The 17,074-nt window shown below is 45.6% G+C and overlaps 5 protein-coding genes and 1 non-coding gene across 6 annotated transcripts; 3 read left to right on the top strand and 3 right to left on the bottom strand.

Annotated features, from left to right (window-relative positions):
• Positions 1-868: 868 nt before the first annotated feature.
• JR316_0009122 (uncharacterized protein) lies at positions 869-4,662 on the top strand (the record flags this gene model as incomplete). Its single annotated transcript, XM_047894830.1, has 12 exons — positions 869-1,175; positions 1,238-1,342; positions 1,393-1,602; positions 1,652-1,723; positions 1,783-1,929; positions 1,985-2,227; positions 2,278-2,349; positions 2,409-2,980; positions 3,029-3,259; positions 3,816-3,960; positions 4,011-4,082; positions 4,142-4,662. 12 exons carry the CDS (start codon positions 869-871, stop codon positions 4,660-4,662), a joined length of 2,697 nt encoding a protein of 898 aa, XP_047746289.1.
• A 2,018-nt stretch (positions 4,663-6,680) lies between these two features.
• JR316_0009121 (uncharacterized protein) lies at positions 6,681-8,064 on the bottom strand (the record flags this gene model as incomplete). The annotated part of the gene is made up of 4 exons (XM_047894829.1): positions 6,681-6,981; positions 7,048-7,560; positions 7,629-7,976; positions 8,033-8,064. The coding sequence occupies 4 exons, from the start codon at positions 8,062-8,064 to the stop codon at positions 6,681-6,683; spliced, it is 1,194 nt and encodes a 397-aa protein (XP_047746288.1).
• Positions 8,065-10,200: 2,136 nt separating this feature from the next.
• Positions 10,201-10,272, top strand: JR316_0009120. Its single transcript has one exon. It is a non-coding gene; the product is annotated as a tRNA-Tyr (tRNA).
• A 127-nt stretch (positions 10,273-10,399) lies between these two features.
• Positions 10,400-11,711, top strand: JR316_0009119 (Chanoclavine-I aldehyde reductase fgaOx3; the record flags this gene model as incomplete). The annotated part of the gene is made up of 5 exons (XM_047894828.1): positions 10,400-10,666; positions 10,723-10,853; positions 10,910-11,187; positions 11,245-11,492; positions 11,547-11,711. 5 exons carry the CDS (start codon positions 10,400-10,402, stop codon positions 11,709-11,711), a joined length of 1,089 nt encoding a protein of 362 aa, XP_047746287.1.
• Positions 11,712-12,045: 334 nt separating this feature from the next.
• On the bottom strand, positions 12,046-13,313 carry JR316_0009118 (Protein CLMP1; the record flags this gene model as incomplete). Its single annotated transcript, XM_047894827.1, has 4 exons — positions 12,046-12,193; positions 12,271-12,789; positions 12,852-13,202; positions 13,264-13,313. The coding sequence occupies 4 exons, from the start codon at positions 13,311-13,313 to the stop codon at positions 12,046-12,048; spliced, it is 1,068 nt and encodes a 355-aa protein (XP_047746286.1).
• Positions 13,314-14,591: 1,278 nt separating this feature from the next.
• Positions 14,592-16,075, bottom strand: JR316_0009117 (uncharacterized protein; the record flags this gene model as incomplete). The annotated part of the gene is made up of 2 exons (XM_047894826.1): positions 14,592-15,477; positions 15,534-16,075. 2 exons carry the CDS (start codon positions 16,073-16,075, stop codon positions 14,592-14,594), a joined length of 1,428 nt encoding a protein of 475 aa, XP_047746285.1.
• Between the last annotated feature and the right edge of the window lie 999 nt (positions 16,076-17,074).

The raw sequence follows: 17,074 nt of genomic DNA, 5'->3' as shown, positions 1-17,074 counted from the left end.
AATATCGATGTTAACGTGATACTGCGGCTATCCTCCTTGTCAGCCATAACTGAATCAGATATTGCCTGGTGATTTCCAAGTCGACGTCGGTGCAATGCCTCTATCATCGAAATATGCCTCTATCTGTATTGGCGTTAGTTTAAATACGATAACCGCTTGTCCAGCTATCAGTTATGTGGCTGTTAATTTATGCAAACTAGTCTTGTTGCCAGTACCAATGGGCAGTGGGAGGTTGGTACATGAAGCAAACTCTGTGGTCTGGTGTCATGTTTTCGTCCTTGGCCTGTCAATTCAGTCTCCGCCTTCGTGTATGCATTGGCTAGAGAATGTAAAACACTGGGGTACTGATGTCACCATCTTGGGTTGAACATTGCATATGTTTGCGGTCAGCCAAAGATCGACCTGCGATCGGTATTCTATTTTTTGGGGGTTATTCAAGCACGAGTCCCCAGAGGTGGCTGGCAAATCCTCCAAATAGTCCAAAATACAAAGGACAGATAAAAGGTAACCTCTCTCCCCTTCCCGTCTCTTCCTTATACCACAACTACCACAGCCAACTTCTCTCTCGTATTTTTGAATAACAGCTAGCCTGCTCCTCATCGCTCAAGTTCGTCAACATTATTGACGAATAACATCTCGCCTATTTTCAACAAGCTCGTGAACGCCATTGAAGAATAACATCTCGCCAACTCTCAACAAACTCATCAACATTATCTACGAATAACAACACGCCTATCCGCCTCGCCGCCAAAATTCTGTACGAATAACATCGCGCCAACCTTGGATGCATCCTTTGTATCCAAGGTCTATAGGGGTGGGGCCCTACATTAGTAGGTCCCCTACTCCCGACCCGGAGTTTAATATAGCAATGGCAGCGGTTTTCATGGGACATCAACCACCCGTTAGGGTCCACAGGACATACCCTCGCCTGTCTAGCGCTGCTTTTAAACGTCTCGCCATTTTGATTTTGGTGGGCTGGGCAGTGAAGACAGCCCTCTCGAGCTACAGCGATGCTGTTTTCCCGAACTCGCCTTTTGGATTTCGCTCTCCAGAGTCCGAAGCTGCTTCAACTGGTGGATTCGTCGTCGTTCATCCCAAATCAAGCGCTTCGAGCACCATCAATTATGGGAAAGGCTTCAAAGGCGGCGAGCAGAATTCTTTAGTCAACATCTCTGGTAAGTTTTCTCGCCCTCGCCCTGTTAATGAGCTCTTGTAGCTGACTACCGTTGATTAGCAGGTCAGCCCAACAACGCCTTGGTTAATATGTCCCCTGGCATCGGCTCAATTATTTTCGGACCCCTCCTGGATATTTCTAGTAACAAAGAGTATAGCACCCAACTAGGTGAGTAGGCAAGGGCGTCATCGTCTATGCTTTGTTGACATCGTCTCAAGGTACCAATGACTCTATCTCACTCGGCGCCCCTGACATCCACAAACATTTCATGGATATTACCCAAGCCTCTCTCGCTGATGTACACGTTGTCGACGCCGCATTCATTACAAAAGATATCGCGAAGTATCTCACGTTCCGAACGGTTCTAGCCACACTACAACGCCTCAACTATTTCTCTGTTGACGAGTCCACCATGTACGATAGACTCGGTGGGTGCTTCGCTTCTAAGATTTTCTTTCTTATCTAAAGTAACAACAGATCATGGTGTCGATTCCCTAAGTCATAGAGGAGATCCCAACTCATGGAGCGTCGTTGTCTTTGCGCACCCTAGTATGTATCTAACCTGTTCACATACCCCAACCCCTTTAATTAACGATGACATTTTATAGCCTCTCCATTTGTCAACACCCGCAATAATGAACCTTTCTTTGGTCAGACCAACAATGTCGTGATTGACATATCCCCTGGTATCGACTCAAACATTTTCGGACCCCTTCTAGATATCCTTAGTAACGAAATGAATGGCATCCAACAGTGTGAGTAGGAAAAGACATATGCTTGTTAGTATACTTCTAATACCACCACCGCAAGTTTCCAGCGACGCAACCCCACTCTGCGCCGCTGCCATTTCCAAAGCATCCTCTACCTTGTTCAGTCTTACCGAAGCACACATCATGGACGTTTCTCAAGCCTCGCACGCTGATGTATACGTTGTCGATGCCACAATTCCTATCAAATATCCCGCAAATCTCATGCAATTCCAAAGGATTGTCGCCACACAAGAGTGCCTCAACCACTTCACTGTTGACGAGTCCACCATGCACGATAACCTCGGTCGGTGTTTCATTCATCATATTAATTTTCCTGATCTAACGTAGCAACAGATCATGGTGTCGATTCCCTAAGTCTCAGAGGAGATCCCAAGTCATGGAGCGTCGTTGTCTTTGCCCATCCTAGTGTGTATTTAACGTGTTTACATACCCCAATATCTCATATTGACGACAATTCTATACAGCCTCTCCCTTTGTCTACCGAAGTAGCGCCTTCAGCGGGGAACACCTTTCTGTCAGTTCCCCTGCGCTGCCTGTGGACGTCGGTCGAGATGAAATGGATGGATCAAGACAGCTTAGCAACATTGACTGGAAGATTTACATGGCATTTGGACTAGGACTCGTCGCACTTCTAAGTCTACTCTTCAGACACCTCCAATACACCGTCGCAAAGCCACTGGCACCCGCACCCCGGCCAACCTTGCAGTACATACAATATGACTCTCTTTCCAGCTTTGGTCGCATGCAAGAACAGAAGCTCGATACTCTATTCGAGTGTCGCTTCAGTGGATGCAAATGCGATCGATACATCGAGGTCTGGTACAGCAAGGTCACTATGGATTCTGTTAACAAGTTCCTCGCAAATGGCTGTCAATCTTTGTCAGAGCAATGGGGACAAGGATTCTGGGCCGTGTTATCTTCTGTGTTGGCTATTTTATCGGTAATTGTCGAGTTCATGGAGTGCTTTGTTATGCTTCTTTTCCTGGTGTACTCCTTCTATGGTCGATTTGAAGGTTATTTCATTGGGATCTTTAAGGTGAGAGGGTTCATTGTTGACCAAAGAACTATCTCATTTCGGCAATAGATAATCGCAGTACTTCTGTTACTTGGTGGTGCATCACTATATTTTAGGCAATTAACGACCGTCCAACGCCTCTTCAACGTCAATGGCAAGCGAAGGAAGAAACTACGCTTATCTTCTGTGTTGGCTATTCTATCGGTAATTGTCGAGTTCATGGAGTGCTTTGTTATGCTTCTTTTCCTGGTGCACTCCTACTGTGGTCGATTTGAAGGTTATTTCATTGGGATATTTAAGGTGAGCGGATTCATATTTCACCTAGGAAATATCTCATTTTGGCAATAGATAATTGCAGTACTTCTGTTACTTGGTGGTGCATCGCAATTTTTTAGGCAATTAACGGCCGTCCAACGCCTCTTCAACATCAATAGCAAGTGAACGAAGAAACGATGCAGACGTCATGGTATCTGTACGCGCCTTGTTCTTTGGGCACGTCCTGAACGTCTCTATATTCCCGACGTCTTCAAGATACACCTATCCGCACACGGTGAGAATCATCGACTTTGGCAGCAGTACAGGGGGTTAGGGGTTGAGAAACTCCCGGCATTCGAGCATTGTCTGAGGAGATGACTCGCTGTCGCGTTGCCGTCTTGTCATGATAGTCACAAGCGCTGAGGTGCGTTTCTAATTCCACAGCAACTGCTTAATTTTCGTATTGATCTTCACTGGCTCTTCTTCTCAGGACGCTCCTCGTACTATTCTTTTATCGCTTCTACAACGAACATTATTACCACCAACTAGCAACATTATCACCAGCATCATCATTCTATATTTCATTTGGATGTTTCCCAAGCATCTTCACGTCGACGTATACGGTGTCGACCCCACAAGTCCTACCAACTATCCCGCAAATTTCATTCAAATACAAATGATTGTCGCTACACAAGAGTGCCTCAACCACTTCACTGTTGACGAGTCCACCATGCACGATAATCTTGGTCTGTATTTCATTCATCGTATAAATCTTGCTGATCTAACGCAACAACAGATCATGGTGTCGATTCAATTAGTCACAGAGGAGATCCCAACTCATGGAGCATCGTTTTCTTTGTCCATCCTAGTGTGTATTTAACCTGTTTACATATCCCAATCTCTCAGATTAATGACAATTCGTTATAGCCTCTCCCTTTGTCTACCGAGGTAGCGCCTTCAGAGGGGAACACCTTTCTGTCAGTTCCCCTGCGCTGCCTGTGGACGTCGGTCGAGATGAAACGGATGGATCAAGACAACTCAGCAACATTGACTGGAAGATTTACATGACATTTGAACTAGGACTCGTCGCACTTCTAAGTCTACTCTTCAGGCACCTCCAATGCACCGTCACAAACACACCGGCACCAGCACACCAGCCAACCTTGCAATACATACCATATGACTCTCTTCCCAGCTTTGGTCGCATGCAAGAACAGAAGCTCGATACTCTATTCGAGTGTCGCTTCAGTGGATGCAAATGCGATCGATACATTGAGGTCTGGTACAGCAAGGTCACCATGGATTCTGTTAACAAGTTCCTCGCAAATGGCTACAATTTTTGCCAGAGCAATGGGGACAAGGATTCTGGGCCGTGTTATCTTCTGTGTTGGCTATTCTATCGGTTATTTTCGAGTTCATGGAGTGCTTGGTTGTGCTTCTTTTCCTAGTACACTCCTACTGTGGTCGATTTGAAGTTTATTTCATTGGGATATTTAAGGTGAGCGGGTTCATCTTTTACCTAGGAACTATCTCATTTAGCCAATAGATAATCGCAGTACTTCTGTTACTTGGTGGTGCATTGCGATTTTTTAGGCAATTAACGGCCGTCCAACGCCCTTCAACGTCAATGGCAAGTGTAGGAAGGAGCGCTGCAGACGTCACAGTATCTGTATGCGCCTTGTTCTTTGGGCACGTCCCGAACGTCTCTATATTCCCGTCCTCTTCAAGATACATCCATCCGCACCCGGAGAGCATCGACTTTGGAAGCGGAATAGGGGGAGGTCAGGGTTGACGAACCTCGCGACATCCTCATTCCTTGCTCAGGGGGTATTGTCTGACGTGCCATGATCATTATCACCACCAGCATATTACCAACAACATCACTATACTTTTCCTTCCGATATCCGATCTCTATCTCTATCACCTGGCTACTGGTCTCTTCTCCTGGTTATAGATTTCTTCAATTCGAAATCTACCTCGCATCAGTGCCACAGACTATGCTCGAGTATGTTTCATTTATCCTTTTCTTGTCTCCAAGATCTTTTTTATTTTCTACATCTCCCTTTTACTTCTCACATTACTATCTTCAAATATACTTCATCAAATCTACTCTTGATATTTCTATATCACTGTTCCTATTATCTACACAGCCTATCTTTTCTTCTACATTACTATTTTCTTCCTTGACCACAGCCTATTTTTCTATTTTTCATTCAAGAATATTTTACCCCTGGTTTTGTTATTCCCCTTCTTTTCTGCCTTCTATTTGCCTCCTAGAAAATTAATATGAAAAACCGGTCTCCGCACTTTGCCACTTATGCACTATCATACCCATGTTCATTACATAGTTCATTTGCCTATCACAAAAGTGCGGCCACCAAAAATAAAAAAAATTATAAAAATATTTTGTGTGACCCTCCATCCACTTCCCGCCTTCGCCTGCATATTCCGAACAGTTAAAGCATGGTGTGTAATTAGAAACCAAAGTCAATTGTTACTTAGTACATTAACTTTGATATCTATACTATGTATTATTTATAATTTCCACGTTCTCATTGCGCCTTTCGGGCATCACAAGTTCAAAGATAAACGCCCATTTATCTTTACAAGGTCGAACGTGCTCTTCTCCCCATTGAAGTTTCAAGGTTTGACCAAATGTCCACGGTTTCCTCTCTATGTATCCTCATATTTTAGTTCTTTTGTCAAAGAACGAATGCTGGGAAATTGCGCTTACTGCCTCGTAAAATGTAACCGTCACCCTCGATGCATATTTCAGGAGGCATGATTGCGAATATATGCGCAAATAACACGCTTTCTACGGCTTTCTGTAGAGCATAGTTTTAATTGTCACTCTCTGGCATCTATCCCTATGAACCTACTGTGATATCGTATTGAGCCAGGAAGAATGTCGACAATTCCTTAATCACATTCTCGCTGTTGGTGTAGCCGTCAGTTATTAACCTATTTCATGAAAAAAAGGAACAGATGATTACTGCACTTGTTTTATTGTGACCTGGACGACGTATGCCTCGCCTGGCCCTGTGTCCTTCCCCTTTTTTAGATCGTCAGTAGGAGAAGATTTAATGTTTGATGCCAAAGGCTTGGAGCCCTGGGTTTACCGTAGGAACAAGACTCGGACAGCAAGGGAAGAATATGAGGACAGATTTGTTGAGGGGGATACAGTATGGCGTATACATCGAGGTTGTGCTCATAGTGGGCAAGACTTGGAGATGTCACGAAAAGAAGACTCTTACACAGTTACCCGACAGCATGTCCACAACCCCATAAATAGAAATTAGAATAGAAAAGTCCCGATGCATGGCCACGATTGGCCCCGGATTTTTCCCACTTGAGCGCTTAACCCTGCGAAGTAAGCAAATCAATCATATAGTACAAGTTTTAGAGTTACATCCAGCATAATGTCAATAAATCTACAATAACGAACGAAGCACCATAAAAAAATGTATTAATACGACGAACCCTGGATCTCCTTCATATGCGCCTCGCACCGTTTGCGCCAAAGACCGTTCACGGATTTCATGCGCTCCGCCCTCTCCGAGTCGTCCGAGAATGTTACTGAAACCCACTCCTTTGCTAGCTCAGTTCCAGGGGCTGGTAATCCTTTCCCACAAGTTTGAATGGATATCAGAAGGTCGACGAGACCTTCGTCGTTCTCCATCTCTTTCAAGCGCAAAGCTCGCGCAACAGCTTCTTCGGCATCAGAACGCTGCCCGAGAGCCTGGTAAGCCCGCGCCAGGCGCATATATCTACAAAGGGGAATGGATAAAGTTGAGATTCCAGTATCGAGGAAAAATAAGGAATGAACAACGAACCCTTTAACATAGAATGTGTCCAAAAGGATCGCATCTTCGGCATCGTCAACTGCCTTCTCTGCGTTTTCCTGGCTGGTGTTACCTCCCATTAACCTAGCAGCAGAGCAGTTCGCATGGCATACGACTTTGAGCTTCATTGCGTCCTGCTTGATGGCCTCCGTCGCTGGTGTGTACCTACGGAATGCTCTGTCCAGATACTTGATAGCGTCCTCGAAGAAGGCGACAGCAGCCTCGCGATTCTTGGCCGCGTAAGCGCTGTTTCCAGATGCCTTGTTCTCTTTGGCACTTGCAACATATTGATTAAATAGCTCCTTTCCGTTCTCGTACACCATATCCCTGATGGTGTCTTCAATTTCAGCTGGAGTATCTTTCCATTTGAACGGCGCAGGTAAGGAATCTAGAAACGGTTTGAGTGCCTGCTTGTGATGGCTAAGATTGGCTGATAAGATGAGGAGATGAGGGAGAGCAGGTTTAAATATTGGGTGAGGATGGGCCATCGCTAGTTTAATGAATCTAGGAAGTAAAAGTATCAGTCATCGGTGCTAGTGGTTATGTAGCATGTACTGGAATAGGTGACGTACTCCTCGACCTGTTTAGAGTTCGGCGGCGTCCGATCATAGTTTTGCATGTAACGATAGAGGTCCGGCCTAGAACCTTCCCCACGACAATTCCAGGCGTGCAGGTCGAAAGACTGGTACGCACGCTCCTTGACGTGAGCCGGGTGGTCGTCGCGTAGCAGCTCCCCTGTGGCTGTCTTCATTCCGCCAAACTGCATGTTGATGATCCAGACAGTCTCATGTTCGATAGGAAGGGATGCATAGTTCACTTCGCTTAGATTGGGTGTGGTTTGGTCTAGTTTGGCCAGGTCTTCATTGGCGTGTTGGAATAGCTCCTGGACATCCGGGTCGTCAAGATTTGACATCAAGAATCTAACAGAGTTGAATGGCCTGTAAGTGAAATTCTTTTGAAGTTCAAATATACTTACCGTGATATCTCTGTGAGGTCAGGCCTTCCCATGACAGGGTCTGTGCCCAACTTTCTACCTATCTTCTACAATCACCATCGAGTCAGTTCTCTGAGATACTTCAAAAGTGCCAGACGGAAGGAGGACACACTTTAAACAACTCCTGGTTGAAAGGCATTCCTCAAGATTATCGTGCTCTAGGTGATGGGGTGTGTTTCGGTATGAAATTTGTTTGTTGGCCAGCAGATTGGTTTATATAGCTTTGGGATAAGGTTTGCGGGATTACATGGTTGATCGAGTCTCCCGGGTGATTCTGGAAGCGTATTATAGCAATTGCAGCAGATTGTGAACAGTGGATATTCTGTTAGCGAAACGGTATGAGAATATATGACATTATACCACATTGCAGCAACATTATACCAAAACTGCAGCGTGGCGCATTTGATAGGAGCGGGATTGATTTATCCCGCTCATCCGAGCCAAGGCGCATTTTTGTCAGTGTGGGAAGCAAGCGAGGTGAAGATAGGCTTTCGCAGAAGTAAGTAGCTTGCGTTGGTCTGAAGTGTTGTCAGTCATGATGAAAGTCCGGATTCACATTTACTCAAAACGAACCGTTTAGCGAAGCCTTCTGTGAGCTCTCCTTTCGCACTCCGATCAATTTTTGACGAAGTTTGCACAAATACATCACGCGGTACCTTAGTCTCGTTCCCATCCGTTATAGGGCACGATCTCCCCTCCTGCAAAGGCCGGGGACTAATAGGCGGAGATCAAAGTCGGAGTCAAAAATTCTGCAAAATTTGATCGGGGAGATGTGCCCTATAACGTCTGGTGCAATTGCATCAGTAAAGATGCGGACATGTCACGCCGTGCTCACGCATCGACTTGACGCCGTCTAAGTCAGGATTTTTTGTCCAAGAACAACAGTTCTCTTCGCTTAAAATTATAGCTTACCATATCTATAATCTCAAGTATGTAAAGTGCCCAGTTGCCGCCAAAAATGTCATAAAATTTCCGCTGGAAGACTTCCATGGCGAGTCTAGCCCGTGTACAGGCAACCTCAAGTGTTAAGTGTGAAGATCTAATATACTTAGGCTGAATGGTACAGTAGAATTAGGACAGAAAGCGGAGGTTTGATGTTACAGCATTACTAGGCCGGGTACTCACTCTGCGAGTTCACATTGCACACTCCTTGAATAATTGTCAGTTAGGAGTGGATGCACCAAGACATCAAAACAAGGCTAGCTTTATTGGATTTCACTGAAATCAAATAATATTATATTTTTTCTCATCCAGTAAGTCTAAGAGTGATTATTGGTGAGTAAATTATATATTAACAAGGAGAACGGGGAGTATGAGTTGCATTGATTGAGTGATGAAAAGGGACGTGAGAGTGTGACTGATGTGACAAAAGGGGCTGTCCGCATCTTTACTGATGCAATTGCACCAGATGTTATGGAGAGCGATTTGCAACGGTTTTCGTCAGGATTTTGACTCCGCTTTCATTCTCCGCCGGAGCTCTCCCGAACATCTGGAGCCGAGATTAGCGGTACATGCCTTATCTGGAAAAGAGTCGTAACTTCCCATCAAGCGGAGATTGAAATGAGTTCTGAGTTGATATTTATTTAAATTTCCAGATTACAGCGAAGTTAGTTTCAAGCCGATATTCCAAACCGAATATGAAGTTCTTCTTCTGTGTGATACTTAGGAGGTGGAAATAGACGCTCAACTTACTAATACCGGTCGACAAAAATAGGCGCCAGTCCAAAATCTTCACGTGACTTTTCTTGACTTTACCTGACCCCTATCTACGCATCGTTTTGCGTTCTCTCATCGTCCGCACTTAACAGAAAGCCCTAGTTTCGGACTATTCTCTTATTTATACACACAAATATTTCTCGTCAAATTGTATGTTTTAGTTGAATATCTGCGAGGACCAGCCTCCCGTGTCGTCAGGCATAAAACTACTTTAAATAGTACCTCGGGCATAACCTCGGTCATCCATACACTCTGTACACCTTGATACTATGCTTTAGCAATCGAGGTTGATGCGAAGTGCATATGCACGGATAATACATTCCCGACTTTGCTTACACTTCAGCTTACTACTCCCATCGGCTGGTTTAATCGGCTTATGAACTAAATATCCTCGCAAGAACAGTGCGTCCTAGTTAAGACTCTATCTACCCATGGGTCATGTAGCTCAGTGGTAGAGCATTGGCATATATAGCCGGGAGTCACTGGTTCAACTCCAGTCCTGACCGTATCTTTTCCGTCGTCACCTGATTGAGTGATTCTAACAATAACTTATAAAGGACATCGAAAATTTCAGTTTTCACTCAGAGATCTCCAGCTTTACCCCAACGTTTACACATAACCTAACAGAACAACATGGTTTATCCAACTCTTTTCCAGCCCATCAAAGTCGGCAACAACGTACTCCAACATCGTGTTGTTCTGGCGCCGTTGACGCGCTTGAAATCAACCGAGAAGGCACACGTTCCGACGGTTGGCCTGATGAAGACATATTATTCACAACGTTCTAGTCACCCAGGCTCCCTACTAATTTCAGAAGCGACACTGATTGCACCTCAAACGGGAGGATATGATCATGTCCCAGGTATCTGGAATCAAGAGCAAATCAAGGCATGGAAACAAGTAAATAATTTTTATATTTCGTTATGCGTAGTAAAGTCTGAGCTACCTATCTCTAGATTACCGAAGCGGTTCATGCCAATGGGTCATATATTTTTCTCCAGCTTTGGGCCTTGGGACGTGGAGGAGAGTTCCGTATCCGGGAGGCAGATGGCTATGAGACCGTTGGTCCATCAGCTATTCAAAAGCAGTCCAATCACCAAAAGATTTTATCGTCCCTGATGCGGATAAATACACGACCCCCAGACCTCTTTCTGTCGCCGAAATCCACGAATATATAGAGTGGTACGCCCAAGCGGCAAAGAACGCGAGGGAAGCCGGTTTTGACGGAGTGGAATTTCATAATGCAAACGGGTATCTTCCTGATCAATTCTTGCAGGACTTGAGTAATCAACGGACGGATGAGTATGGGGGTAGCATCGAAGGAAGGAGTAGATTTGGTCTTGAAGCCATCGACGCCATCGTCAAGGCCGTGGGTGCAGAAAAAGTTGGAATCAGATTGAGCCCTTGGAAGACATTCCAGAGTGAGCCATTACGGTGACTTGAGAGATGCACCCAGCTCACTAAATAACTGTTATCAGGCATGGGAATGACTGACCCTATCCCACAATTTTCTCACTTTGTCAAGTCACTCGCAGATTCCCACCCTGGCCTCGCATACCTTCACGTCATCGAGCCCGACACAGTCACCAGATCAAACGACTTTCTTCGTGAAATATGGTCTCCACGGCCATTTATAAGCACTGGCCGACACAACAGAGAGTCAGCAATTGAAAGGTCGGAAAAAAGCGACGATCTCATCGGTTTTGGACGTTGGTACATATCGAACGTACGTGATTCCGGTGTCAGAAACAAAGAACAGACTCTTACCATGTTTTTATAGCCCGATCTGCCAACGAGGCTGATGAATGACACGCCTTTAGCGCCTTATCGCAATGAGACGTTCTATGTGCCTGTTAAATACGACAGTACAGGAAAAGGTTACATCGACTTTCCGTTCGCACATGACTATGGACAGCATACGGTCACAGAAGTGAGGCAGCAGTAGGGGTAAATTCCTCTGTAACAGAGTTCTTAGAAAGTAAAAGTACAGGGCAATATAGACGCTGGATGTTATGATGTAGCTACGTCATTGATGAACAACTAAATTCTCGGTTTTCCCACTCATTGTTCACGAGCGCTTAAGCCCACACGCTTTAAAAATGATTGAATAATTACAGGTTACATTGAAGCAAAGTCAACATAGAGCACTACTGGTAACATATTTATCGTGGGCATTACACCAAGTCCATTAATCGGTTTCATACTTTCTCCGGTTTCCCTCAATGTCCACCACTCCTATTTGCAGTATACGCATATTTGGAAATAGTTCCAGACTAACCTTAGCCATGAGTTTTCAAAGAATTAAAAATTTGCGCGAGGCCTTTATTGTTCTCCATCTCTGGATAGCGAGCTAACGATTTGGCAATAGATTCTGCGGCTTCCACATGCTTCCCGAGAGCCTGATACGCCCGAGCCAGACGCATATATCTATACATTATGGAGCATGTTATCAGTGATTATTCGCTATGCTGAAGAGGTTGTCAGTCAATAAGTAAAAGGCGTACCCTTTGGGATAAAATTTGTCCAAATGAATGGCTTCTTCAGCGTCTTCAATCGCTCTTTCAGCGTTTTCGGGTTTGACAATCCCATCCACAGGCAAAAGTCTAGCTGCAGCACAGTTTGCGTAGCACACAGCCATAAGCTTCGTCGCTTGTTCCTTCGTGGTGTCATTCTCTGGCGTAAACCGGCAAAATGCCTTGTCCAGGTACATTATGGCGTCCTTATAGCACGCGATGGCAGCAACAGAATCATTGGCTGCATATGCCTTATTGCCTTCCTCCTTCTTCTCTTTAGCGCAACTCATATATATTTTGAAGGTTTCTTTTCCCTCTTCGAACGCTGACTCTTTCAGTCTGTTCTCTATCGATGCTGGTACGATCCTCCATATAAATGGGGCTGGTAATGAGTCCAGGAACGGTCTGAGCGCCGCTCTATGGGGGGAGAGATTGGTAGATAGAACGAGGCACTGAGGAAGGCTCGGCCTGAACAATGGAAAAGGGTATGCCATGGATGATTTAATAAATCTGTATAAGTAGTGTCAAATATATGCGCAATATATTAGAAATAAAATAACGATGAAGCGTACTTCTCTACATTTTTAGAGGTCGGTGGAGCGCCCACATACTCTTCCATTGAACGAAAGACGTCCAAGGACATCTCAGGTCCAATCTTGATCCAGCAGTGTAGTTGAAAAGACTGTCGCCCATGGTCTTTGACATTAGCCGAGTTGTTGTCGTAGGCGTACTCCCCAGCTGCGTTCCTCAAACCACCAGGGTTCATGGTAATCAACCAAAAGTTAAATCTTTCCATAGGAAGTGCAGAAAAATCGAATGTATCCAGGTTAGGTGCACTTTTGTCCCTTTCCTCGAATTTTTTAGTGGCGCTGCTCTGTAACAATTCCTGCACGTCGGCATCGTCAAAGTTCTCTGTAAAAAACCTGCATATAAGACCGAGACTTGAATGACTACACATAATATTCATAGATTATGTTTGCTCACTTATGGACATCTGTTACGTCCGGTAGACCTGTGATTGGGTCGTGCCCCATTTTGTCTTTGAGTCTCTACCCCAATTTAGTTTCCTTGTTCCATGATGAAGGATGTGAGTCTGCCTAAGCACAACGTACCATTACCACATCTATACCAACTCCCAAGTCTTCCAATATGTCCTGAGGGGTGATCATACTGTATTCAGTGCAGTGGTGGGTAAAATAAAAGATAAAAAAGAGCCTCGTCCAAATCAAACCCCGCCGCCTTCGAATTTAAAGGGATCACTGGTACCGAAAATGGTATCTGTCTTACTATCTTACTGGCACGCAAAAAATCCAGCTCAGTCTAGACTCTTGAGACCACTAAGCTTTTCTCAAGACATGCTCGAATGACCAGGCGATCGATTTTAAGCGCTCATGATCGTGGTCCGAGAGAGTTGTGCTAAGTATGGAAGCATCCTGTCCGAGTCCACCGCATCTGCTTGAAAAACATGTATTTGAAAACCAACGTGACGAACTGCCGTAAAAACAAATACATGGAAACATGGGATAGGGATGGGGTAGTGGGGAAGGGGAAGGGACTTTGTCAATCAATGACAGAGAAATAGGAAATACTACACAAAATTAGATGGAAGGTCGTGAAAAGGTCATGAAAAGGGAGAAAAATTACAGCAAGTGATACTGGGTCATGGTCAAGGGGATGGTAAAACAGCGTGAATAGTCGAAGAAAGTGAGGAGAGAGAAAACATAGAATGATGTACAATTGTGTATGCGCTTGGGGATCATGGGGGTTTGGGGGTTTGGGAAGTGATGATGTAATGCTGATGTGAGAGAGAATAGACGCCGAGAAAAGAGATACAGGAAAGAGACGGCAAGAATTACAACACGAGAAATGGCAATGCTAATACAAGATAATGCGAAATGGAGTGAAATGATCATGATGGTAGAAGAAAGACGAAAACGAAAACAACGAAGAATTAGGACAAAGAATTGAGATGATGATAATGCAAAGCGAGGAAACGACGATCATAAGAGACAAACAGAAATCCCAGAACAAATAAGAAAAAAAAGGGAAAAGCAGTGACGAAAGAACAATGTTTCGAAGAGAAACAACAAAGAAACGAAACGATGATTGGAATAGGGATGGGGATGGGGATGGGGATGCAGAAAAGGATGTGGAAGGGGATGTGGAAGGGGATGTGGAAGGGAAAGGTATGGTGATGGCATGGGAAAGGGGACAGGGAAAGGGATGGGAAAGAAGACGAGGAGAGGAAAAGGGAAGGGGGAGGGGAAGGGGAAGGGGACGAGAGCGGGAACTAGAATGAGGTAGAGAAAAGTTTACACAGCTTGCTTCCTTGCCTTCTTCAGGCCACGCCCGCCCATCGCACGCTCCTGCTCTTCCATCTCCCATTCATATACCGCCCATCCCATCGGATGCTTTGACTTGATATGCCTCTTCAAGGCGTCCGTCCTCGTGAATTCCCGCCCACACCCAAACTCAAACGTCTCCGGGTCGCACTTATAGCTCGGCTTCTGGTGCCTGAGGCCCTCCAAATGCCGCTTCATATCCCCGAGCGCCTTGCTCTGAATGTCGGGGCACGCGCGGCATTGGAACATCATCTTGCCCGTCTTCTTGCAGCGGAAGGTTATGTATGGCTTGTCAGGAGAGCGGTCGTGTACGTCTTCGCCGATGCCGCCTGAAGGAGAAGGGGAGGTGGGGTCGTACGCGTCATCGGAGCCCGAGCTGGATTTGCGGCGAGCAGATTTGTCGGTGGAATAGGGTTTGGCGCGGGCGCGTTTGATGGTGGTCTTGCGCTTAGGAGAGGTTTTGGGAGTGATGGGGAAGGGTGAATCAGGGCCGGAAGAGGAAGAGCTTGGAGAGGAGAGCTCCGGTACGTTGTTGGTATTGGAGATGGCGGAGGAGAATTGGTGGTGAAGTTGTTGCTGCTGGCGCTCGTAGGAGGGATCCTGGAAGTCTGGGTCATCGCTGTTGTCGTTGTCCTCTTCGGAGGATGGGTCCATGGTTTCGTCGTAGGATGAAGAGGGGATTGTGACAGAGGGAATAGTAATTGAGGGAATAAAGGGTGCTGGGGGTAATTCGGGAGGTGGAGAGGGAGAAAAGGTAGCTGGTGGATCTTGCGAAACTTGTGCGGGGAAAATAACGGGGGTAAAGTAGGAGGAAATATCCTCGTCCATGTCTTCTTCGTCGTCGGCCTCTCCATCACTGCAGGGCGAAATAAGGTCTAGCCAAAGCAAGGATAACCGTAAACGACTACTTACGCGTCTGCACCGGAGTCTCCTGACCCTTCGGTGGTGTCGGATTCGTACATCTCCTCGGGAATATAGCTGTCGTTGAAAACGCTAACTTTGGGCCAGACACCATGTTCGATGGCGTATTGTCGCGCGTAGTCGTAGACCAACTTCGGCTTCTTGTCTGCGACCACGATTTCTGGTTCATCTAGGGTTGCCTCCGCAGCGACGTTGGAATCATCGATGATAGGTAAACTTGTTGATATAGAGAAGTATGGAAGTGGGGGAGGAGCTAGGTGAGAATGATCACCGTAAGGTGTATCATCATAAAATGAACCTGAATAAAGAAATGCTATGCTGCGCCGCGTTTCTTCGTCGTGAGACGGGTCCAAAGTCTGCATAAACTCTTCTTTGGTCATGGAGTTGGGTAGGAACTTGAGTCTGTTGAGAAAGCCTGCGGAAGTGGGGGTTTTGCAGGGTAAAAACGCGTCTCTTCCGGTCTCGCGGAGGGCCGCAGGCTTCTCCGCGCGAGAGTTGGTCAAATCTAGGTTGAGAGGTCGGTGCTTGAACATGTTGGAGTAGGGGATGAAATGGAGGCACTGGGAATGGGAGAGATGGTGGTGGTAAGAATGAAGTTGGGTCCTTTCGCCTGGCCTCCATTGACTGGCCGATTATATACAGGCTCTTTACAATGAGATTAAGCAATCGCTGTACTCCTGCGCGACGAGATCTCAAAGGTGAACACCGATCGTGACGACCGCCAAGCCTGACAAAGCAATTAACAAACGGACGTTTTGAACTTGTGTTTGCGCTGTGTCGTACAGCTGTCAAAGATAAGATTCAAAAGAGGTGTCCCGGTCAAGGGAGACAAAGGAAGAGGCCTCCATCAGAACACGAGGCCGTGGCCCGTCGCGGCCAAACTTGCCATTTTTTCCAAGATTCGAGAAGCCCAGATACCCGAGTTCATTGTCCAAATTATGGAGACAGACATACGAGTTGAAATTATAGATGTGGGCGTAGGGCAAGTTGTCAGATGAGTCGGATCCAGGTGAAAGGCAGGAACTTTGAAGAATGAGAAAGAATGGAATGGGCACAACGTGATCAATAATATTTTCCCACACTGGTTAACGCGTCGCGTCGCGTCAATGGCTCCACCGCCGCTGGCAATGTGTGAAGCCAAAATTTGGTATACCAAACAGATGTAGATAATTGGTCAGTATCGTATATAGAGGTCGCATACTACCTGGCTATCCAAGGGTTATTTTCTATCTACCAAATGCCAATCATCATGTCATTAACCGAAAATTGAGCTTCACGAAATCTCGTGAAATCTTTTCGACTTGGAATACGCTAAGTATATTGGAAATCAGAGAAGGAATTTATTGATATTGGATGTTGGAAAAGATTTAACCATTTGGCGGGTAGAAATCTTCCAACAGGGAGAATTGCGTTTGTATCAACTTATCCGACGTGAACCTTGAAAAATTCACGGATTCCCCCCAAAAAAATCAGCTTTTCCGCATGCCAGGAGGCTCATACAATTAACTCGATATCATAAAGCACTGACTGAA

Source organism: Psilocybe cubensis, chromosome 8, assembly GCF_017499595.1.
Source record: "Psilocybe cubensis strain MGC-MH-2018 chromosome 8, whole genome shotgun sequence".
Lineage (NCBI taxonomy): Eukaryota > Fungi > Basidiomycota > Agaricomycetes > Agaricales > Agrocybaceae > Psilocybe > Psilocybe cubensis.
This window is presented reverse-complemented; position numbering and strand designations above follow the sequence as displayed.